General features: G+C 35.2%; 5 protein-coding genes and 2 long non-coding RNA genes across 13 annotated transcripts in view; 4 read left to right on the top strand and 3 right to left on the bottom strand.

The window, feature by feature from the left end:
* Positions 1–1,728, bottom strand: part of Oatp74d (Organic anion transporting polypeptide 74D) — a 97,782-nt gene extending 96,054 nt beyond the window's left edge. For 2 of the 4 annotated variants that reach the window (XM_070311537.1, XM_070311613.1), the window contains exon 1: positions 61–1,727. The gene's annotated coding sequence lies outside the window, so the exon portion shown is untranslated. Of the gene's footprint in view, positions 1–60 lie in introns of all 4 variants that reach the window. The other 2 variants (XM_070311384.1, XR_011448182.1) reach the window with 2 other exon arrangements.
* Positions 975–6,004, top strand: LOC138942000 (S-methyl-5'-thioadenosine phosphorylase). 2 transcript variants are annotated; one of them, XM_070312054.1, is made up of 7 exons: positions 975–1,841; positions 2,108–2,307; positions 4,540–4,700; positions 4,950–5,170; positions 5,231–5,433; positions 5,529–5,738; positions 5,839–6,004. In XM_070312054.1, exons 2-7 carry the CDS (start codon positions 2,125–2,127, stop codon positions 5,875–5,877), a joined length of 1,017 nt encoding a protein of 338 aa, XP_070168155.1. In that variant the 5' UTR covers positions 975–1,841; positions 2,108–2,124; the 3' UTR covers positions 5,878–6,004. The 2 variants fall into 2 exon arrangements, with proteins under 2 accessions (XP_070168155.1, XP_070168214.1); XM_070312113.1 differs by lacking the exons at positions 975–1,841; positions 2,108–2,307 and adding an exon at positions 3,938–4,098 and having other exon boundaries at positions 5,839–6,000.
* On the bottom strand, positions 2,495–3,334 carry Sf3b6 (splicing factor 3B subunit 6). Its single transcript, XM_070312208.1, has 3 exons — positions 3,181–3,334; positions 2,954–3,072; positions 2,495–2,871 (listed from the first exon to the last, which is right to left on the bottom strand). The coding sequence occupies exons 1-3, from the start codon at positions 3,211–3,213 to the stop codon at positions 2,646–2,648; spliced, it is 378 nt and encodes a 125-aa protein (XP_070168309.1). The 5' UTR covers positions 3,214–3,334; the 3' UTR covers positions 2,495–2,645.
* A 653-nt stretch (positions 6,005–6,657) lies between the features above and the next one.
* On the bottom strand, positions 6,658–8,968 carry LOC138937892 (golgin-45). Its single transcript, XM_070304557.1, has 6 exons — positions 8,685–8,968; positions 7,937–8,481; positions 7,644–7,843; positions 7,386–7,514; positions 7,071–7,293; positions 6,658–6,992 (listed from the first exon to the last, which is right to left on the bottom strand). The coding sequence occupies exons 1-6, from the start codon at positions 8,731–8,733 to the stop codon at positions 6,828–6,830; spliced, it is 1,311 nt and encodes a 436-aa protein (XP_070160658.1). The 5' UTR covers positions 8,734–8,968; the 3' UTR covers positions 6,658–6,827.
* A 263-nt stretch (positions 8,969–9,231) lies between these two features.
* On the top strand, positions 9,232–14,679 carry LOC138942204 (uncharacterized). Its single transcript, XR_011448278.1, has 5 exons — positions 9,232–9,409; positions 9,968–10,317; positions 11,269–11,394; positions 11,471–11,705; positions 14,028–14,679. It is a non-coding gene; the product is annotated as an uncharacterized lncRNA (long non-coding RNA).
* Positions 14,680–17,657: 2,978 nt separating this feature from the next.
* Positions 17,658–19,535, top strand: LOC138937885 (uncharacterized). Its single transcript, XR_011447586.1, has 3 exons — positions 17,658–17,785; positions 18,624–18,868; positions 19,427–19,535. It is a non-coding gene; the product is annotated as an uncharacterized lncRNA (long non-coding RNA).
* Positions 19,536–19,591: 56 nt separating this feature from the next.
* Positions 19,592–23,710, top strand: LOC138937870 (barH-like 2 homeobox protein). Of its 3 annotated transcripts, none has more exons than XM_070304537.1 (4): positions 19,592–19,622; positions 20,420–20,545; positions 22,074–22,407; positions 22,970–23,710. In XM_070304537.1, exons 2-4 carry the CDS (start codon positions 20,470–20,472, stop codon positions 23,238–23,240), a joined length of 681 nt encoding a protein of 226 aa, XP_070160638.1. In that variant the 5' UTR covers positions 19,592–19,622; positions 20,420–20,469; the 3' UTR covers positions 23,241–23,710. The 3 variants fall into 3 exon arrangements, with proteins under 3 accessions (XP_070160638.1, XP_070160623.1, XP_070160631.1); XM_070304522.1 differs by having other exon boundaries at positions 22,071–22,407; XM_070304530.1 differs by lacking the exon at positions 19,592–19,622 and having other exon boundaries at positions 20,247–20,545; positions 22,071–22,407.
* The last annotated feature ends 1,084 nt before the right edge of the window (positions 23,711–24,794 follow it).

Raw genomic sequence — 24,794 nt, 5'->3', positions numbered from 1 at the left:
GCACGAAGAACAATAATAGTAGCGATAACAGTAGCCATGACAGTAAAAGCGCTCACTTACCTCGATAAGAATCGGCAGATCGTCGTCTTTCCACACATCGGCTTGTTCCTCATTATCCTGGACGTATCCTGGCGTATACATCGGACGTGTCCGCGATGTCGTTAACGGGGATGACGATGATGTAAATATATTGTATATCACTGCCTTTCGCACTCGATGTTTCGGCGCCAAATCACAGCCGCGTGCGTTCGATCTGAATTGACGCGGTCACGTGAGTGAATTGCCGCGGTTACTTTTGCGCATGCGGCAACATAGTAGTACCAGCCGCGCGGCTACTCACCCGCCATCTTGCGCTCCTGCGGGACGGATTGACCGCGACGTTTGAATCGTTGCGTCGTTTGAATATTTAGCCGAAAGGGGATGCCATGCTTGCACGCGCGTTTCTAAGCAACGCGCTAAGCCTGCGCAGGACACTTGCACGAATGAAATAAATCGTTACTCTCGTATGTATATATTCTGCGACGATTAAAAAATATTTCGATAAAAGTTAAATAAAAATTTTTATTTTCAGAAGGATTAAAAAAATAACAAACATATATTAAGTATCGTAAAGATATCCTAGGAACTCGCTTGTAAATAATTTAGTCCATAATAAGCGCGTATATTTGATTTTGTTTTGTTCCGAGCTACTCATCGTCTCCTGACGATGTTCAAAGTTCAAACGAATAATGAGTATAAACAATGATAAGAGTATTCGTAAATTATACATGAGAGGGTTTCGTACGTGATTATGTTTAGATCAGCGCGAACGATAAATATTATGTAGGTCGATATAAAATATACATTTGCACGACTTTATCGTAGGCGTTTATTTATGAGAAAAGTATAATTATTCGTGTCACTGCAAAAACGGCAACTATCGCGTATCGTCGAACACGCTCTATCGCTCTATACGCTCTAATGATTTTATTGAACGAAACGTGAATCCGTCTCCGATTAATGCGCCGATAAAGTCCTTGAATACGCCGCATTTTCGCGTTCCGCAAAGATCTGAGACTCGTACACTTATATCGTCCTGAGTGATAAGGCCTTGATAGAAGATTACAGTTCACAACTCTTGCGTCTCGCTAACAGCTGGCTGGCAATATTTTTCGTGACGCGTGTCGTACGATAAACATATCGTCATCGCCTGACGATAACTTGGGTCCGCTTCTACGATCTAGTGACTTTCGATACGATGTAGTAGCGTGTTCTACGGACGGATAACCCAACGGGTCAGCATCAGGCTAATGACGATGATGACAGAGAGGAGCATCCATGAACGGTGTCTCGAATCGATAAAGAGATTGTGCAGGTCCTCGTGTAATACGAAACGCAATGCGTTACGCAAACCGGCATCGAACGAATCGCCAACCGTGCGACCGTCGCCGCAGCAATCGTACGACATGTTACGCCGCGTCACTGGTCTGGTATTAAAAATAATATAACGTCAAACGCGATCGCCAAACTGCAAATTCGTAAAGATCCGAATGTCGTCGAGGCGGACGATGCATGCGAGAATTGTCGCGACGCGTCGTCGAGATACAGAGAGTTTCTCCGCAAATTTTTCTGCAAACGAGCGAGCGTGCCTGCGAGCAGGCGACGGCGCAGTGCAGTGAACGTCAAGCGAGTTTTCACTTTCGACTGATATCGAATGGTAGATCGTATACGTATACCCGCTCGCGCGGCGCGTACGCGTGCGTAATTACATTTGACGTAGTACTGCGGTTACACTAAATATGTGATTATAATGTCATCGACGGATACGAATCGCCAATTTTTCATTTGGATTCCGACAATCGGTATGTCCGTGAAGCTATATATTCATTTGTATAGATTATATAAACTGAACTAACGGAATATGAATCTTTTATTTTGACTGCTCTTTTATTTTATCGTAATGTTGATAGTAGTATCGATATTCTTTTAATCTTATCAGAAACAAAGTCTAAAAAATGTATATATAATATGTATTTTTTATATTCTTTTTCTTTTTTTTTATCCGATCGATTTAAACATTATTACTTTATGATAAAATTGATGACATAAAAACAGCTGTTTTTCTCAGGTAACGGCTGATACTCAATGATAACATCTAAATGTAAAGAAGCGTGGCCGGCATGTAGACGGATCAGACTCGGCTTACAAAATACGAATGTGGAGACGAGACGACCGATTAAATTACACAGATATCATCTATCAATGACAGGTGTTAGTAAGCACGTATCGACAAAAGCCACGTGTATCATCGTAAACTCTGTCAATCAGGTAATGAATTGAACACATGCAAAAAAATAAATTAAAAAAAAAAAAAAATAAGTAAGCTTATGTAATAAAAATCTAAAAATTCAAATAGAAAAATAGAAATTACTTTTTAAAACTACCAGAAAATTTTATACAAATCTGTTTCATATAACTTAAAGTATATTTTATTTATATTATTCTTAGTTAATATTTTTTTACTATACATTCATTCATCCGTTCAATTGTTACATATAAAACATAATGTAACTTAAAAAGTGTATTACATATATAAACCACGTACAGACATACGCAACTATCTTTTATATAAAAAAAATATATCTTGTATAAATATTTTTGATCGATTACTTTTTCTCATCATTTAGATTATACTTTGTTTTCAATTTATCTAGATCTTCCATCTTTTTATCAACGTCAATTCGCTTAAATGCTTTGTTACTCTGATAATACAGAACCACTAAATAACGATTACATACGTTGAAACCACTTAAATGATCACATGCATTCTTTGCATCAAATATATCTTCGTATACAACAAATGCTGTGCCTCTTGTCTCTGCTGTGTTACCTCTGAAAGAAAAATATATTTTTAATAAATATGTCGGAGAGAGAAATTTTTATTCGAATACATTGTCCATGATATATTACTTACACCCTAATTTGTCTGATAGCTCCATATTTTCCAAATATATCATACATTTCTTCTGCTGTAATTTTGTATGGTAGGTTTCTGATATACAACACTCTGTTTACTTCGGGTGGCAAACGTACCTTGAGTCAAAATTTCACATTTATAATAATTAGTATATAATATGAGAGGTTAGAGTTAGCATTGGTCAAGACGATTTGTCATATCATATGCAAATGTTCTATACTTACATTAGCACGGCGTTGCAACATTGCCATAGTCATTTTTGCGAGTTAATTTTTTCTACTAAAATTCTTGCAAAATAATAAAATTTGGAATCTCTATAGAATAACCTAATGATGTATCCACATAAACTTCAAATTGCTTTTGGAGATCTCGAGCGGTGGAAATACGAAGCTTTACTTAAGAGCTACCAACGTCGAAAAATAAATTCTCTGTTCCTATACGTGGACCATAGATATATAAAATTCATGATGATAAAACTTATTTTCTATGCAAAAGACGTAAGAGAAGCGGGGGGCACACACTTTTGTATAAGCGCATAATCACAAGCATAAGGAAATTGATTGGTCCATTTCTTTATGCATAACAAAATTGATCAATCAATTTTCTTATGCTTATGATTATGCGCTTATGCAAAAGTGTGTGCTTCTCGCTTAAGTCCGGATCTAGATGTGGTGTAGTAAGCCTTTAGCCTTAAGAAATTGACCAATCACAATCAAGTATGAGGAGAATACTCGACTGATTAGTTAATTTCTTAAGACTTAGGGTTTACTACACTTATTGTAGATCCGGACTAAGGTCGATATTACATTTGTCTTACGACAAATTTTTTAAGCGCATTGATTGGCTAATTTCTAGAGACTCGAGAAAGTTTCTATTTTGCAGCCAATCAATATGCTTAAAATGTTTGTCGTACGACAAATGTAATATCGGCCTTATACATATATAATCTATGCTGATTTTTTTCTATTATATCTAATCAGCCGAGTGTGTTGCCGGGTGTGCCTGTTAATGATCAAAGTAGAAGAATTGTATAAAACACAGTTCGCGATTACGCACAAGTGCGATCATTCGGTGATTTAAACGATTATATTGCAGGTTTAAGATAATAAATCAAATATCTTAATATGGCAAATCAAATTAAGGTAAAAATGTTTATTTTTAACCAGCATTATAAAAATTTATCAATGACTAAGAATTTTAATTCTGGAGGATAAGAATAATAAAATAAATACACACACATATACATTAATATATCATATATTATATTTTTACAATACAAGAATTAGCCGTTTTAAAATAATCAGAGTTGATAAATAAAACAAATGATCGCATGAATATATATATTATTTTTATCACAGTTATTTAGTATTCTCAAAGTGATTGGCAATAATAAACTTAATGCTGATAAAAATAGATCTGTAAGAGATAAATAATTGAAAAGAATTTCAAAAAATATATGTATACATAGAAAAATATTTTAACATACCTTATGTTATAGGTTCCAATATATTCCAAACATTTTTTTTATTTAAAATAGTATAAAATTGTTATATTGATGTTATTGATATATTTTTAAATTCTAGGTAGGAATAATAAGTGGCTCAGGTCTGGGTGATTGTCTGCACAAAACATTCAATTGTAACAATATTGTAAGTCGCGAGAATGCAAAAAATGATTTTGGATATCCCTCTAGTGATCTTTATTATGGATGCATTGATGGAATAAATATAGTGTTGTTATCTAGGTAAAATTCTAAACAAGCTTTTTTATTCATGATTTGTATATATATTTTTTTATATTGTATATTAGAAAAATGCAATCATTGTCTAGAGTTATACATCGATATCTGTATTTAGGTTTTTATTGACCTTTTGGCTATTATGATTTTATTATTTATTTATTATTTATCAAACAATTTTTTTTCTCCATTTATCATATTTGTTTAAATTATATTAATTGATATTCTTCTTTTTTTACTTGATACTTGATACAGACATGGTGAGGGACATAAGATAAATCCTACTGGGGTTAATTACCGTGCTAATATAGAAGCATTGCGGCTTGCCGGATGTACTCATGTATTGGCATCTACTGCATGTGGATCATTGACAGAATCTATCAGTAGAGGACAATTAATTGTACCTGATAGCTTCATAGACAGAACTTTTGCTAGAAAAGCTACACTCTATGATGGAACATCTGTCAAATACAACGGTAAATAGGTTTTATATATTTGTTATATGTATAAATAAAATATAATGCTTAAAATTATAGGAGTATGCCATGTACCAATGGAGCCTGCATTTGATCCACGAACATCTGAAATTTTAATACAAGCTGCAAAAAAATTAGGATATAATATAAGGAAAGGTGGGACAATAGTAACCATTGAAGGACCACGTTTTTCCTCTAAAGCAGAAAGTAATGCTCTACGTCTCTGGGGTGGACATTTAGTTAGCATGACTATATGTCCAGAGGTCTGTATGTCATAATAAACTCTTATATATAAATTAATAACTATATATATTTTAGGAATGTAACTATTGTAACTATTTATATTTTGTCAAATCAGGTATTCTTAGCAAAAGAAGCAGGTCTCTTGTATGCAGCTGTAGCAATGGCAACTGATTACGATTGTTGGAGAGATTGTGAAGATAATGTTAATGCAGCTGATGTCCTAGTTGTATTCAAACAAAATGTTGATAAAATGACAAATGTATTACTAGAAACAGTAAAAATTATTGGTTCTGGAGAATGGAAGCAGGATATTCTTAAATTGAAGGTAATATTTATTTTATTGGATATTATTTATAAATTATAAAATATATAGAAATATTTTTAAATAATATAGAACATAATAATAAAAAGAAAATAATTTCTAGGATTTAATTGAAACCAGTAATATGACGGTAAAAAATTAAAGCTCCTATTTGTAAACTGGAATATGAAAACTATTTTGATATATTCTATCATATATATATATATATATATATATATATATATATATATATATATATAAAATACATAATCATAAATGATTATTATTAGAGCCTAAGAAATGTACAAAACTTTATTGTATACACATTCCATGTGCTCAAATTTTTATATCATTTGTATAGGAACTTTTATATAAAGAAAATCACATTTATATATTACAGCAATTTTTATATAACTGCAAATACATATATATATATATATATATATATATATATATATATATATATATATATATATATATGTAGAGTGCTTGTGATTGATGAAAATAAAACACTTTATATATACACACCTACATGTGCACATGATATCCCAAATTAACAAAACAAAATATAATTCAAAAACATTGATCTTTTTGATCCATAATGTCCTAATGATCAGGCTCTCTACTAATTTTTAACACTATGGGCTATCGCACACAAATTAACATAGCTGCATATGCATAGCATAAGACCGTCTGGACCAATGAGCATGTTATGTAAATCAATATGGCGATTTTATTTTGATGCTCATTAGTCCAGACGGTCTTATGCTATGTGTATGCAGCTATGCCAATTTGTATGTGATAGGCTTATCTCATCAGTACCATAGAATAAAACAAATGCTTTATCGTTATTTGAAATAAATGATATATAAGAAACAAATTTATAAAATTAAATAAATAATGAAACAATTATTTAAATTCTGATCTTAGCTTATATAGATATTATAGATATAATTAAATATTAGTACAATTTTGTGCATATATATTTTATCAAAAGTAATTCTTAATTACAAATAAAAGAATCCCAACTACATCGACAATCAAATATGAAAAAATATTCAACATATTTAATGTAAAAAATGTCATATGGAAGATATAACAGTGGAGTTGTTTTTAAATCTGTTTAATTTCGCCACTGCAATGCGGACAACATGTCATATTATTAGTATCAGATCGTGGAAGAAACATTTGCCCGCCAACTGCGACCGCTGCCCCCATCACCGCAGAACAGGCAATATCTTCTCTCCCAGTCATGGGTAATTTTTGATTCATTAACAACTGCAATATTTAAATATTAACTTATTAGATCAAAATGGTATATCTTCGCATAAAGGTTGAACAGTCGAGCAGCCTTACCTTCTCTGCGTTGTTTTCAGCGAGCGTTTTCATATTTAAACCAATTATATTAATTTCCTTCCGTAATTCTGAATCTGGGATACCACTGAGAAGACTGCCTTTCAGAATTTCTGTTAGTTGACAACATCCTTGTGCCAAATCTATGATGTTAGTACTCATTAATTCATGTTTTTTGCCAGATATTCCTATAGGATCGAATTTCTCTCGTAGAATCGTGAGCATTCTAAAGAAATAAAATTTATTCATTAATTTGATCAAATTATATAGATACAGCATAGCATGTGTGTATAATATATCTATAAAACTTATATGTACCTGTATGTTTTAAGGGATGTATCACGAATAACATTATGTTCTTCTAATAATCGTTTTATAGTTTCCTGCAATTCTGTTGTTCTCTGACAAAGTGCAGCCTTCCATCTTGCCAAATCTTCCACCATTAAGCTGTAATAAGCTTTATTTTAGTGGCATATCACTGCTTCATTAAAGTTTGATGGAATAATTTATTATAAAAATTTTATGAGAAATCAAAATAGAATATTCCATATAATCTTGGAAATAACTGTTAATTACCTACTAGCTAGAAATTTACTTCTCCAAACTTCACATTGACCTGCCAACCATTCTGTTTGTTCTTGATGTGTAGATAAATTTTGTGCCGAATTCAACAGAGCTCTGGCAAGTTGCAATTTATCCTCAGTTAACAGATGAACTCTTGTTTCCAGATCCTCTCCTACTGCAGCAACCAACAAGTTCTTCAATTCACCATTAACCTATATATGGGAGAATATACATTTTTACATAAATTATAAATATTAAATATGATAAAATTTCTTGTTAGATTGAAGCGGATAATCATTTTGTACCTGTGCTTGAAATTTCAACTGAGTTTCAAGTTGACTGTTTTCTTCCTTTAGCTTGCGTATTTCAGCCTCATATATTCGTTTCTCACTGTCCCATTCATTTTCCTGTACTTTTTCCATATTTTCCTTCGCACAATCTTTTAATCTCATATCGCTATCTTGGATTTTTATTGTAGCAACCTGTGCGATGGTAGCATTCATTCGCGACTCATTTCTAAACAATTTCTTATTCTTTTTTTCAAATGGTACAATAGGATTAACAGCTGCCTTGTAAGGCTCATATGGTACAAACTTTGGTTCTTTCGACTTTAAGGAATGCAAGATACGTTTCTCTTGTTTTGTATTATCAATATTCTTTGGCACTAGGTTTACTATCGTACCAGTGGGAGTGACTGGAGGGGTCGACCTTAATTGTTTCAGATTTGTAGGATGATAAATGAGAGTATCCCCTAGACGACTTCGGCTTTGCTTACTCTCAACCTTGTCCGCTATCGCATTTTCCATGCCATCTCCCTGCGTTCGTTCAACGCAATTCATTACGTGAACATCTTGAAAAAGAGAGAAAACATAATTGTAATAATTATTAATTGAAATATTACAATTCTTTTGTTCTTTCTGCATCCATATGGCATTATATACATAATCCAAATAGTTTATTAATGTTAATAATACATTTTTATCCTCATTAACTTCAATTATCAATTTGTGTTATCTTTATATTATTATTTACAATAAGATTAATAGAACCAACCTGGTTGACAGTGAATACTGTGTTTCTTAAAATTTGCAGGGATACTCATGTTTGGCAGTGCACACACTTATTGCAAATATACAATCTGTTATAATATCATGTATTTACTATTTATTTATACACTTTACACGAATATAACACAAATGGACTTTTAACTAATAGTCATTCCATATAGCTATATATAATATATATGTGTATGTATGTTAAAGGCTTCGAAGCAGGGAGAGGGGAGAGCAAGGAAGAGGGAATATAAACGTGATATGAGATTGCGATTGCGCCACAACCACAATGCTGGACAATGCCCTCGTTCGGAGAATGTCTGTACCAAGCGTTTACGCCATATTTGTAGGCTATGTTCTGATGATGCAATAGAAGCACACATACGTAGCTGCAATAAGAAAGATAATGTATCTTTTTGCAGAGAAAAAAATTTATCTATTCCTAAAATATTATCTATGCGCATTTTAAGATGCACTCTATACGAAAATATATTAATATATATATATATGTGTGTGTGTGTATAATATATTTTTATCGGTGATAAAAAGGCGCGAAACACGGAAAAATAATGCTATGTCAAGCTAACGCAAAGATAACTTCAAGGATCTAAAATCGAGTATCAAGATCAAGACGTAAAATATTTCCGATTTCCGAGGAATACGCGATCCTGACTCCCAACAGCATATCCTGAAGAAAATGTATCTCTCATCTTCCCTGCTATCCTTGTAAGTATATGTCAGGTCTCGTACAGGCGAAACAATATTTTCTCGAAGGATTCGTAGAAGCAACAATTTGTGGAATGTTAAATTTGGTTAAATAGAATGAAATAGATGAGATCTATATGTATCAAAATTATCTATTTATAAGCATAACACAATATAGTAATTTTCTCGATCTACTTTAAACACGATCTTCGTGGATCGAGTAAAAAAAGAAAGATATTGCAATTTTATCATAATTATCAGCAAGTCGATGACTTAACCCTACGTTATCAAATTCAAATACTATAAATATGATCATAAATAAGTATCAGATAATTCGCAACAGCGAATGAAATTGAGAGAGAGGGAACTATATAACATAGTCTTTATTATAGAAATTCAACATCTTCAGAGCTCATTTTGTCAGAACGCTTGAAGAATTTTGCTTAAACACTATTCCGTTAAACGAACATCAATTGCAGCTGCAAAAGTTTCGCAATGATCAAATGGCACGCATTCGTTTCTCGCAAATATTCTCAGCATCAGGATAGCATGTGAGGAAAGATTTTTTTTCACCCCCAGCTCCCATCCCCGCGGCGTATGCGCTTTCGAACAGCAAGCATCCCCCGTAACAGGGCCGCATGCAGGGAGTCGAATTTTCGTCGCGACACCGAGCCGATCAACTGCGTCAAACCGACGACGAGTATCATCGAGTCTTCATCCTTCCGACACGCTCGTCAACGTCCTGTCACTCGTCAAGAGAGTGGCGCCAGAAGCATTCGCGCCACCAGGAAGCTATAACTCAGGAATGCTCTCGCTCTCTCTGCCGTGCATCTGACTTCCGGGAACCGCGATACGACTCTCTGGAGTAGGAGGATGTTCCAGGAGCGCCAGGATAGCAGGACGTCGCGGTGCGATTTGCGCGCGCCTGGGTATTATCTACGTAAATTATACTTTATGCGTCGCGAAAGCGGCGGTTTTGTCGACCTACAAGAATAGACGGAAAGTGTTTAAGATGCTCTTAGACAGATGATCCTTTTTTTCGATAAAGTTAACCGCTTTTGATCGGACGCCTTTGAGAACAAAGGATAGAGAATTATGCGTAAAGATTATATGAGATGGTTCAGAAAAATGAGTCAAGACGAAAGATAAGATGAATAGATGCCGTTTTATTGTATTGTATTTTTTTTTATCGACCGCAATTCGTCTTCCGTGCGTCTTAATTTCAGGCGTCGATCACAGGCGATCATGAAACGATACGCAACCAAGCCCGAAAAAATATCCAAATATTCGAGCATATTTTCAATAACGCTACAACATACTACACAACTGTATCGATGACGCGAACACCAACACATTCGACTGCACTGCAACAAACATACTGTTTACTCCACATTGATAACGATTCGCACGATTGTATGTGCGCGAGTGATTTCTCTCGCCGATAGTTATCTACAATTTAACATTAATATTTAACGTTATATTGATGCGTTATAATATTTTGGAATACATTATTAAAACTCCAGAAAATTTATTCCAATAATGTATAGAAAATAGAATATAATAGAAAATATACTATTGAGAAAAGTTTATATATATATATATATATATATATATATATATATATATATATATATATATATATATAATAAAGAGATTTGCAAGCTCTTCTACATTTAAGATAATGTAAGCCACACATTTTGAAAAGAAAAGAACAGATTTAAACTATGAACATTTACTAGGAAATTAACTACTTGCGAACATCCACTTTACTTTTAAATAACGATGAGAGATGTGTTTGATTGCAGTGAATATTAATTGCAACACAGTAACAGGATTTATCCCAATTTGTGCTTCAAAGCACGGTCTTGTTTTTCCACTAGGGAACCATACATGCAACGGAGTTTCTCCTAGACATTTCTTGTTGTTCCATCCCTGGACTCATCTGGACGAGAGCAATGACCGCAGGCCGATACTTCGTATATCCTGATAACTCGCCTCCTGCACAGGTATGATGAGTAATGGATAGACGATGGAATACCGTATTTTTACGACGTTGATCTCAATAATTCGTCTCCGATTCAGGATCGTCAACGAGGCATCTTTCCGCCGATTATTCCGTCGGAACGTTGGAAATTACTGCAACGGCCGAAAGATAACGGTGGTTCTGAGATAGGAACGGCAACACGACAGGATAACAGAAGGAGAAAATTACTGTGTCGACGGAGAGTGACGCCTGCGCAGGAACATATGATATTTCCTTACATTATACGGCTATATGGATTAAAATCCACCTAATAAGGAACATCTTTTCAACCAGGTATGAATATGTATACACCAAGCTAGGTAAATTGTCAACGTATTTTATAAACGTTTAATATTAATAATATAAAAGATTAGAATATATAATTATATATTGATGTATACATAATTACGCATAGATATTCGAAAAATTTATTTGTGTATGATTAAGTGTTATGGGTGCTTAAGTCTATATTTCCGAAACTTTTTTTTTTTTTGTTCAGATATATTTTATTAAGAATTGCAAGCGATTGAATACTTATGTGGCATTTAAATTACGCGTATAAATTGAACTTTGTACTCGAATGAATTTATATTCTCGAGAAAACCGGCACGCGCGTAATCAATAACCGCGTTAGCGCTGGCACGATTAAGAGAATCTGCTTGCTGTAACAATGTTTTGAGACTGGTGTCAGTGTCGCATTCTTGCCTCTTAAACCGTAGCAGCCTCTGGGCGTTTAAGCCCTCAAACCGTTCTAATTGAGCTTCTTCCTTGTTACCGCGAAAGAGTTACCGGAAACAATGTCTGGAACAAAGAGAGAACAATTGAACGGTAACAAAGGCGCGTCCTCGCTTTGCCTCAGCGCGCGATCTAACTTTTTCTGGCTTGCTATTGTTCCGTTAGCACTACAGCAGTGGCTGTGTCACGATAACGAATAACTAAGTGTCCAAAGGGGTTTCGAGGTATTGATACGACTACTGGATGGAAACGATGCACGACTAACAGAAAATGCTGAAGTTGGCAAACAAAAGAGAAATATATACAACTAGTTATCTGTTGTAATTTATCTAAAAAAATTATCTCAATGCAAATAAAATTTAATTACTTTTTCTATGAATCAAACAAATCAAATTTTAATTTTAATATTATTACGAGTAAGAGGAGATGAATCAGATAATTCATTTCTATATCATATTATACATTTCTATTTATATAAATTATATAATGCTTTTAAGAAAAAAGAATATGAGCCCTGAGAAAATGCAATTTAATTATGCTTTTGTTTCTCGTATTTTTTATAAATCGAGAAATTAACCAAGTTTAAAATCTATTAGCATGCTTATCACTATTAATACGACTATTCCATATTTCTACGAACATATTTTATGGGATCAATTTAACGAATCTCTTCTCAAAATCATAGATCAATTAAACTCGTCTGCGAATTAATTAAACGAGAATTTGCTCGCGAAGAGTTTCCTACCTAATTTCTCGCGCATAGAATCGTCTAGAATGCGAAAGGAAAGAAATTTCTACCGCGTAAAGCGAGGTATTCCTTTTCGTTGGAGGAAAAAGCAGCGGCCTTCGCCGCATCTCATTTTAGTCGAGTACCCTCGCGTATACGGCAAAACATTTCAATTAATTATTCCGTAATTAAGATATGAGAAAGTAGTCATTATCCGCGTATTTCTGCGTCGGTTATCCGGAAACTTTTTTCCCTTCGTCGCCCTCTTTCATTTTCACAGATCTATTCAAAAGTATTAAGTAGTATCATCTCTTTTGCATCCGATGAATTTTCCGAGGTTTCTTTTTACACCATCGACATATACAAACACGCACACGAATACATATAAAGTATATAAAAAAATTATACGTTTTCTTTTAATTATTATAAGATAGCTCAATATTTTTTTTTTTATATATAGATTTTATTCTTTTAATTATCATTCATTACAACTTGTTAAATTTTTTATTGAATTTTATTTTGTGATAATTAAAGCTCGCGAATTGAAGTCTTGAAGTATTGAAAGAAATCCATTTTAAATTAATTGATGTGAAATAGTATATCCGTATCTTTTCTCAATCGCGCAATTTTCGATATCAGACGTTTGAAAGTTCTTTCGCATTTATTTATTTTTGTATGGCATTGCACTTTTGCGTCCGACCTCGCGAATATTCACGTTGGCTCTGGTCGCGGGCATTAATTATCCACATGTCAGAGAATCTCAAAGTGCTTACCAGTCAGTAAACAGCGCAAACATCGCGGCGTTACACAGAAGTAAATATCTTCAGTTATACACGCTTGACCCGGCTCGTTTTCAAGTTTTAGCTGCCTTCTATCCCAGTTAAGGAGACCACATAGATATTCATATGCTGAAAATTAAGAATCCGCAAAAATGATGATGTTCGCCAAAGGAAAATTGTCATAATAAAAAGCTCGTCGTTAAAATTTAATCCAATAGAGTTGAGATATATTTTGCATAATCCGTACAATATCAAATAAATGCAAAACAATTGATGCGAAATAGTTAATTTTTTAAAGCTTGATTATTAAAGGTATAATATAAAGTTTCAATCTGTACAATCTACTATTCTATAGAAACGCATTTTTTCATATAGGTACACTTGGGAAATCGGCGAGATATATGGAAGGGCGGCGAGGTGATCCATGGATAGGCCGCGAACTAGCCAACGCTAACTTTTCAATCTCGCTCGAATAATCCGGCGGAAAGCATCCCCGTGAGATCTACTCTGCGGCGACGCGATCCGGCCTCTTATTGGCTCGCGGGCTTTCGCGCAAACCGTTTCTCTCTACCTCCGTTTCCTCCTCACCTCCTTCTCTCTACTCACAAGCGCACCCACCGACCCTCCAGCCCTCGCCGCCTCCGCCGTCATCCCCGCGCGCACTTAGCCCCGTGGTTAACTTCAATGAGCGGATAACAAGCCGCCCCTCGACTGCGCTCCTGTAATATTCGCTCGTATAAATGGACCCGCGGCTTTGTCAAATCAACTGTCGCTAGTAAACAAGTCACCCTCCTAACTTCGGCGCGCTGATACATCACCGACTCCACGGGATACATCCTCCTCGCGCGCCACTGCCCCGGGCCTTCAGCCGCAAGATCTCTCTCCCCGATAGCGCGTTAATCTTAATCTATATAAGGCCGATCGTTAGGCATTGATGATATCAGGGAAGGGTGTACGATCATGATAATATCGTTCTCGAAATATTATGGTAATCGAGTTGCTATGATACCTGATTTTAAACAATTTTAATTGGCATGTGTTATTCGCATCGACAAAATATTTCTAGTTTGATAGAACCAATATAATATATATTGTAACATAAATTTATTTTTTTTTATTATTGTTGCGTTGCAATTTATATTGTGTCATTTATAATTATTTTTACGATTTTATAACTTGGTAATGAAATTTGATAAGTCAAGTCATCTACGTTTAATGCTGGCTATACGCGCGATTTCATGGAAACTCGTTAGAGAGAGAGAGAGAGGGGGGGGGGGATATACTTGTATCTTCACAGAATTCTATATGTCATTCGGTAGCCCGGGTATTACCGTAGCATAAACGAGCCAATCAAGCACCTTTGTGACGACAATCGTTCCTTTGATTACTCGGCACTTTGCGCGAAAGCAGGAACGCGGTTACGTCGGGTAATCGGTACGTTTCAGCACCGCCGTGCTTTCTGACATCGTGAAAGTGCATTATGGAAATGTAATGCTCTGAATCTAACGATCTACAAAAACCATTTGATTTTCTTATTTCAGTCAGTATGCATTCTCAAGAGTACATAAATATATATATACTATTATATGATATAAAAGGATATATAAAATAATATCGTGATAACTATTCGCATGAAAATTCATGTACTCCCGACATTAAATGATTACGTGCAAAGAGATTATTATTAAAATAAAAATATATCCAACACTAAAATTTTTTTGCTAAATGGAAATTTGTAGTCAGATCCTGATTGTTCGGGTAATTTAAATCGTGTCTAATCGTTGTTCGTAATATTTATTTAACCTTCTTTTGGCGGAGGATACCGTGTTAATTGTCAATTCGGATTCAAATGCCGGAATATAATCTTTCTCGCGAAAGAAACTGCAGCCGCACCGCAAAATCGCATATTTGCTATGGAAACGCGTTCATCGAGCTCGAAAGTGGCCACGGGACTAGAGTACGGTTCTACAAGGCTCTGAAGAGTCTGCAGTTATAGGAGGCGAACAAACACACAAGGAGCGCCTTTCAATCGTAATTGGAACCGCAGGGACCTGACCAACGTCCGTGTTCAAGCACTCCTTTTCCCATAACCATCATTCTTCGAGAGTGTCTCCGCTTCTCTATAAGAGAAACACAATAGCCGGTATATACGGCGACAGAATAACATCGAGTTATGGTACGTATAAAGTGATTTTTGGAAACGTATTCCAAGAGCGTCATTGTTCGCCGAAGCATAATCGATCATTTTGTAATTTTAAACTTACAAAGCTTAAAATCTTGACAATTTTATTATCTTTGTTAACGTCATTAAATTCTAATCTTTATAAATTGACATAGAAAAAAGATCATATTTTAATACCTATATTTATTAAATATGCTACTCTAATATTTATTTGTTTTTAAATTATCTCATAAATTTTGATCAATGTTAATGATAAGTAATTAAAGAACATTATGTTGAAAAGAGTCTCGCTCTCTCGCGCGACTCTTTACGCGGTAGTGTTGAAAGAAAGAAATATTTTTCAGTTAAAACCGCGGGGCTTTGTGTCGCTTCGTAAAAGCGGAACGAGCTGGACGATGCCGCTTCATACGGAAACATTACTTCGGCAGTTATATTCGCACGCGCGGTCGCACATCAATAGATTCTGCTTGCATTTGCTGCGATTGTTAACGATTTCGAGGTTCTCCGTATTACGACTCGGTGGGGCCGCCGTCCTCGTTGCCGCTTCTGTTTTAAATCGCTCCGGCATGATCCCATTCGCAGTCTTTTATCTTTCATCTGTATTTAGCTATTCGCGCCATGATGATCCGCGACCGCACCGTTATTGCCATCAATATGCTAGACATTACCAGAATTTTTGGCCCATTGAGTGTCGCAATCGATTCGATTCACGTTTCATAAAAAAGAAATCGAAATAGCCAAACAGATTTCATAACCATATATTATTTTGATGTAATTATATATATTGATCGGTGAAATTTTATTACAATTTGTATTAAAACAATATTTTAATATGCTATATTAAAATTTATTTGCTAGGTTGATTCTCGTCGCGAAGCGATTTCTCACCGATGAAATCCCATTTGTACAACATGGTACAACACAAACGCGTAGAAAAGCGAAATAGGCAGGAGAGAAGCGCCCTAAGATGAGATCTCGGATCACCCACGAGGGAGGAGCAAACGTCGCAAATTGCCGATAACGATCAGCCAGCGGGAGTGATGGTTTATAGCTAATTCTAGGCGAACCGCCCTCCGCTCTTATTATCATTAATTTGTCTTCATCCAGGACACGATAAATGCGGTAAACTGTTTCCCTGTAATATTTTTCTCCTACACATGGCCACGTAAAGTCTTATAAAGAAGTTTTCTAAATTACCATAATTATAAGATTTGAAAATTACGCGATTGTTTAGAACATCATTTCAAAAATGCAGCTATTTTTAATATTTTCGACTTAATCTCACACAATAATTATGTCTGCAATTTATTATATATATATATATATATAATGAATTAATAAAAGTTATGATTATTTAAAATATATGAAATAGATGCAAGGAGTATTTATTCTTCTCCGCATACTTTTTTTCTTTAATAAATACATATTATTTAGAAAAAATATAACTTGCATTCTCGAATTTTTGCTTTTAACGCTTAGCCTTTTTTTTCTGTCTCCGTTCGGTGATTAACGTGATCTCTTGCGCTGGCGAGAACTTCGGTAGACCCTTGTCTCTCGTGTTCCTCGACGATTCTCAATTTAGTTCGTATCCCGGCATGCATTTATTCCGGCGATCCTTCTCGCCGCCCTTTTTCCGCGTCCATAAAGGAGACGCCTGGCCGCTTTGCTGCCCCTTGAATTAATCTGCTGCATACATTAAATCTAATGAATTCTGTAACGCGCGCGACAATCTCGGCTCATGGCGAAGGATCTCTCGTTTGCGGCGCACAACGATACACCGTCGTTGCCATTAAAGTACCGTCAACGTTCGCAGCGTCAATTTCTACATCGGTGACGCAGCTTACATTTAAGATTGATACGATTTTATGCAGCGCCACGCGGCGTTACACCGGTAGAAAATTCGGTTGGGGCGAACATCCACTCTGTCATCGCTGACTTTGCTTATATCAAGGTGAGCTCGCGTGAACGATCAGAATTAATTGGAGTCTTAATTAATGCTATGCGTCGGGGTTTTTGCGGAATTTGAGAATTATCAAGTGCGATATGATAAAACTATCAAAATGACCGCAGCATTCTTGATCGATAGGTAAACTATAATATATTTTCTTCTTCGTTTTACGTAATAACGATCTATGAATTATGAAGAAATTTTCTTTATTTTTCTTGTCAATATGTACAATAATGATTATAGATAATTACTATTTGTGTATGCATTATTCTTCATTATTATATGCATATATTTGTGCATGTAATATAAAAAAATGTAAAAAATAAAATCATGTAAAATGCAAAAATGTAAAAATATAAAAAAATGCAAAAAGTTCAATCATAAAACTGGATAAAAATAAATTTGAAAAATTTGGACAAAAAATGTCTGGGAAAACTCGGTTTGTCCAAAAATATTTGCGAGAACATCATTGCCCTAAAATTGCTAGTTTTTTTTTTTTTTTTTTTTTTTTTTAATGCTCTGTATCTCTCTGTACTTGCTAGCTGGTAGTACAACGTTACTATTATTTATGCTTATATATATACAGTTTGAGATAGCTGTCGAGACATCGAGAAAAAAGTATTCAACTAAATAAGGAGTCTAGCGGTCGACAGATAAACTACAATGTTTTCTATTCTACTCCGTCACTACCAGTTCTTCTTCGTTTCATACAAAATTTAAAGAATAATGATTCTAATGAAGAAATTTTATTTATTTGTTAATCGTCTTATAACTTCTTATATTATAAAACAAACATATATGTCGCAATTAGATACTAATAATAAGTTTGTTTCTTTTTCAGAATCTCTCATCTTACATCGCAAATATCTTGATTGAATTCGCTGAGATTATTGCTGATTTCATAATTTTCTTGTTTACATATTCTGTATATTCTGCCGAGATATCTTATTATTATTCTTAGCTTATCCAAGCTCTACGTACTCGACGACGCGCGTCTTGCTGACTTCAACCTCGGATGATTTCTCGCGATGCAGCGTCCAACGTACACGCTTATGCGGTTGCATGTCGGCAGGTGCTTTAAAAGGGGTAAAATGGTAGTGCGGTGAATAGACTAACAATATGCATGCCCGACGGGAAAGATATAAGGAGAAAGGAAGAGAGTCGACTCTCGGATGTACGCAAGTAATGCAAGGAAAGCGGCTGAGACAGAAGATACGGAACTTTTTCAGAATGGTTGCATACACGCATCATGCATATTTACACTCACAAACTACTTCTGGCAAATGGGGTTTGCCATAGGGGGTGAGATCTGCGAAGGATGTATTTATGGAAATGCTGATGCGCATCCGCGTTGCACCTTGCGTTATTCCGGGTTATTCGCGAATTGATCTCGTCAAAGAGAGATAACTATATATAATTTCTCGCGGTTGGCAACATTCACAAGATTCGTAAATAAAAATAATATCTTGCAATTTTATATAAAATAAGTAAAGAAAAAATTATACAATATATACATTTTTCTCTCAACTCGGTTATATCTTTACAACTCTATATAAAATCTGTTGCGTCATTATTAGTAACAAAATGCTCGAAATTATATATTAAAGTAGAAATATCTTTTTAATATTTATGTCTCTGTTGCAGATTACACGATTTCATCATGATATGTACGCGCATTGGATAGTTTGAAGTAATGTATTAAAATAAATACCACCCTCTCTCGGAGATTTATTATGCCTGATTATTACCGCGTCGGGTTCCTCTTGGAGTTCTATAACGAAGCCAACAAGCACGAGCCGACGAGACGACCGAGACTGATAACAGTGGTAACTCGGCAAGAGTGAGTATCCGTCTTTCAAGCACCTAAATCATAGAAACCAGCTATATCGTGCGCCTGCAAGAAAAGTTTCACATTCAATTTGTTCCTGCCGCTCCCGCGTTTCGCAGTAATCGCTCGCCAATGACTTCTCCCCCTTCCCCTGCATCCACATCCTTTCCTTCTTCTATAACTCCCATCCTCACTTTCTAGTACACCATCGCCATCCCTCACACCCTTATCCGGATCCACTTAAATCGAAACGGGCACCGAGATACCGACTCACAGGTATAGGAAGGGGACTGGCTCCATGGAGTCTTCCAACCAATGACGACCTTATGCTCTCGTCTCTTCGCCTCCACATCCTAGTCTGGCGAACCAATAAGAGAGACGCGCTGGTTGTCGCAGTGGGGCGAGCATGGCGCTTCCACCCCCAAAATGGCTGCGAAATCGCGCGGGCATTAGACAGCCCGTTCAAAATAAACGGGCGGATTAATCCGAGGGGGGTCGCGGGAACAAGCGCGTATACCTTCCCCTCTCTCCCGTCGACCGCATACTAAATTTCCTACGAGCTTTTCTACGTGTGCGTTTTCATCCCTGCGTGTTTGCCTCGCGTATTCTCGCCGACGATAAGGACACAACGGTGGAACCGGAGTTCGCGGACGCTTCCGGTCAACCGTGGTGGATGTCGGTGACGCAGAATGACGCTGAGTGTTCGTACGGTAGCATGAAAATCAGATCTGCCTACCGCGGTGCGAGCGTGTCGATGCATTTCCTGCAAACTCGCCGCGGTTGATTGTTATTGTTTCGTCTGTATATAGGTGCAACCTTGATTGAGGATTGTGAGCGTCGTGAGTGCGTTGCTACGCCGATGGCGATGATGCAGGAACACAAGTCCTTCTTGATCAGAGATCTGTTAGGAGATGTATTGGCCGATCGTGTTCAAGGTATGTAAAACGTAATGCGATAGATAGCAATAGCAGAAATCCAAAATTACCGCGCGAATATCATTGGATAATTGTTATGATTTACTTAAAATCTACACATTTTTTACATTTGTAAACATTTTTATAAAAAGATTACATATTATTATATATGTAAAAAGAAACTTAATTGCGATAACCCCAATGTTATCTTTATGTATGGAAGGGATATTAAATGACTCTCTTGAAATGCTTTCCATTTAGTCTTAAATAAAGTGTATTTTTAAGTCAGAATAATTTTAAAGTAATTTTTTAAATGAACGAAATTATTATCATACGTCATTTTTTGAATATATTCGTAGATTTTATTCAACAGTGTATTTCACAAGAGCGAATTGTGCATTTGTAATACATTAAATAACAATAGAAATTTCGATTTTAAAGTATTTAACATGAACCTTATAATTAAAAAGAAAATAAATAGAAAATGAATAGAAATTGTCATTAACGATATAATATTGTCGCACAGATTTTATTTTAATCGATTTCAGAGCCTGTTTATTAAATTTATGAGACAAGAATTATGCTTTTTTTCACGCAAACATTTCTATAGACACGTGGCAGATCATCAGAATTCTCGTTAGAAAGTAGACCCCGTGGTGTGTTCCCATTATTTAAATCGCCAACGCAGGGCCACCAGGGGTGACTAACCCCCTCGGAGGTGGTGCCCCATTAAGAACGATTCTACAGATGGTTCGAGGTGCCGAAAGATTCGTTAGAGCTCGTTAGTTCGTGGACTTTCATCGAAGATTATTACCCCCCGGCGCGCCATCGCGAATCTATTGGCTAATCCTGGGGGGATGCAAACAGGTCCTGCTAATTCAGATGGTTTGCTCTAACCGAAATCGATCACAATCGGTCGGGGTTCGCTGGATTATTGTTTCGATAATAGATTTTGCCCGAGCGATCGGATTCTGTGATTGGATCAGTCAGAAAATAGCTGTTAGTACAAAGTAGTGGAGTTACGCGCATTGTCAGATGTGTCTTTCACATATTACATATTTTTCTCTAGAAAAACGATTAATTATTAATAATATACGCATATATATACCGAAATTATATTACGTAAAGACTTTCTTTTTCGGAATTTGAAATCATGTTTTACATCATATAAAATCATAGTTTATATTACGCGAGCTAAAATAGAATAAAATAAGTAAAAAATAAACCTTTCAGAGAAATCAAATTAATTAATTTAATTTTCTGTAAATCTCTTAATTTTAATATTAGAGCATATGATTAACGTTATTAATTAAAACTGATTAAAATAAAAACTTATAAAAAGTAAATTTGATTAAATTTGGCTTCTAAAAAACTCAATGAATTTAAAGATTCTTAAAAGTATATTTTATTATATGATAATTTTATACACAGAATTAATCAAATACTTTCGTCATACCATTCAATATTTAATAATTATTATTGAGGATAGGAAAATTACTTTAAATAAAAGTATTGAGAATATATGTTGCGCAAAAATATGTTGCAGAAGATTCGGAAGACGATTCGGCCGTCCATTCGGATTCCGAGGATACCATCGATCCTGGCAGTAGTCCTTGCATGCGTCTAGAAAGTCCCCCATCGGCGCATTCACCGTCGCCAAGTCCAGCGACTACGTCTGCAAAGTCTTGCGGAGTGACCACTAATACACCGCCGACCAGTAGAAAACCACGAAGACGACGAACCGCTTTTACTCACGCTCAGCTGGCTTATCTCGAGAGAAAATTTCGTTGTCAGAAATATCTCAGTGTGGCAGACCGCAGTGATGTCGCTGACGCTTTGTCGCTCTCGGAAACTCAAGTGAAGACCTGGTATCAAAACAGAAGGTATAGATAGAAATTCACGTAAAACCATAAAACGTAATATAACTTTTTACCGTAATTTTAACTACTTCTATATCTGTGCGAATAAAATACACGCGCTCTTTAAAAATCGTAATATAACATAAGAAATCTTTGTTGATTATTTTCTTGCTGTAGAAAAAACTAAATTTTACATCTATATATTAGCATATTATATACACCATAAAATATTATAGCGTACTGTACGAAACATAATATTCTAAATGTAGCCAGTTAACAAAATTTAATTATACGAATATCTCTCATATTTTAAAGTCACTTTTTCTTTAGTGAAAACATTGATCAAGATATTATCATTAATTTTTACATTCGATATCTTGATATTCTAAAATTATAAAATCTGTTAAGTTTATTTAAAGAAATTAAATAAAAAGAATGAAATTGAATCTCTTGACACAAATGCCCAAAAAGATTCTCATTTTTAATCGCTTAAATAGCTTTAAATCTGTCAATCAGATGTTTTTATTAAAAGGAAGAATCTCGCGTATAGTGCTTTTAGAAGAACTAGGTAAATATTCTATTGCAGAACGAAATGGAAGCGGCAGAATCAGCTACGATTAGAACAGTTGCGCCATCAAGCCACTGTTGAGAAGGATCTTCTGGTACGTAGCGTCGGTCTCCATCACGGTAGCATAGACGCTTATTGCTCGCCATATAATACACAAACGCAAACCAGCCATCCACCGCCGCCGCCACCGCCGCCGCCAGCACCGTCCACCGCTTCCACGGCTGCGTTTCTCTCGACGGCAGCCGCACTTTTCCGAAATGTCACCTATGTCCACGGCTGCCCGCTCTAACCCGCATGATCTCCAAAATTTCAAGAAAATTTTTGAGCCTGAAGAGAGCTGGAGATCTTCCCGCGTCCGAAAAAACATTTCGACAAACTACTTGTGTCATGAGTGCTATATATATATAAACTATAACTTGAAACAAGTGTTTTAAAATATCTCTAATCACTTTAAACCTTTCTTAATTACTAGTGCGTTAAATGGATTGATTTTAACAAATTGCTTTACACAGTAATGGATAACAAAAGATGCCCGCGTGTACATATTACAGTTTCTTTTCTTTCCTCAGGTGATTTTTTTTATTTTTTTATTACGCGTTCTGTTTAAAATTTGTATATTGTTCTTGTGTAAAAATTGTCTAGGATGAAAAATGAAGGGGTAACAAGAAGTAAACTATATCTATTCTACGTTAATTCTATCGTCTGCGCGATTGAATTGTAGTGTGTCCGGATAGTTATATATATTTCTGTGCTCGGACAGTTCTGTCACGATCGTTTTTCCCATATTTCCTCTTGCATGTTAAGCATTAAATGAGGATTAAACGAAAATGTAAATATGTAATTATGGAGTTGATCGATAGTCGTAGTTGCTTATCCCCTTCAATAAAACGTTTAATATTTATATTAACATTTTACGAAAGTTCACATCTTTTCTTCAGTGAATAACAGAATTTCTATATAATCGATATTATATATTACAATGTTATAACATTACAATGTTATAACATAATATTTGATTTGTTATCATAGATGCAATATTAATATTGCATTTAGATTAGAAGATAGGCGAGGAGAATAGCTATTTCATCATGAAAAAGAAAAAGAAAGCATACTTTGCACGACTTTGACCATATAAATTGAAATCAGAACTATATAATTGATAATTAACAATTTACGCAGCTTAATAACACATTTTATTCGCATTTAGTTACTTTAGTGTTCTAGTCAAATATACTCTCGACGTGTATGCAGGTGAAAGTAATATTACTGAATGTGTGCAGTGTTGGAACGTGTATTATGTAACACAATTGCTATTATCCCCGATAATTTAGTTAATTATTGTTACTCGCTGTCAATAATCTATGAACCATCTTTTGCAGAATAGGAAGTTATTGTAGATAAATAAATTATTATCGATGCAAGAGTCAATCAATATTTTTTATTTAATACGTTTAAGCAAACGTTTACTTTCTGCTTTCATATTTATAAAATTCCAGGCAATCTCGCAGGCGAATGCAAAACGCTCGAATTACATATTTCGTTATTATTTTTATTCATCTTTTACTTACAATAGTAAGTAGAAAGCAAAGCATACACATGGCGATAGACACGTGACCAAGTAACGGGTAATTGGTTGAAACCGATACATGTGTCGAGTGACTCGACGGTGCTTGTACGGGCTGGAATTGGCATGTATGGCGGATCTAATTGCACGGAAACGATAAGAGAATCCGCAGCAATTGTTGCGATTATCGCGATAACTTTACGCTGAAACTGCGCTAATTAGACCGAGAGAAAAGAAAGTTACAACAAGGCGTAATCGATATTCTCGTATGAATAATTT

The sequence above is a fragment of the Polyergus mexicanus genome, unplaced genomic scaffold (genome assembly GCF_030449975.1).
Source record: "Polyergus mexicanus isolate NDT 795.1 unplaced genomic scaffold, iyPolMexi1.0 SCAF_1, whole genome shotgun sequence".
NCBI classification, from domain to species: Eukaryota; Metazoa; Arthropoda; class Insecta; order Hymenoptera; family Formicidae; genus Polyergus; species Polyergus mexicanus.
This window is presented reverse-complemented; position numbering and strand designations above follow the sequence as displayed.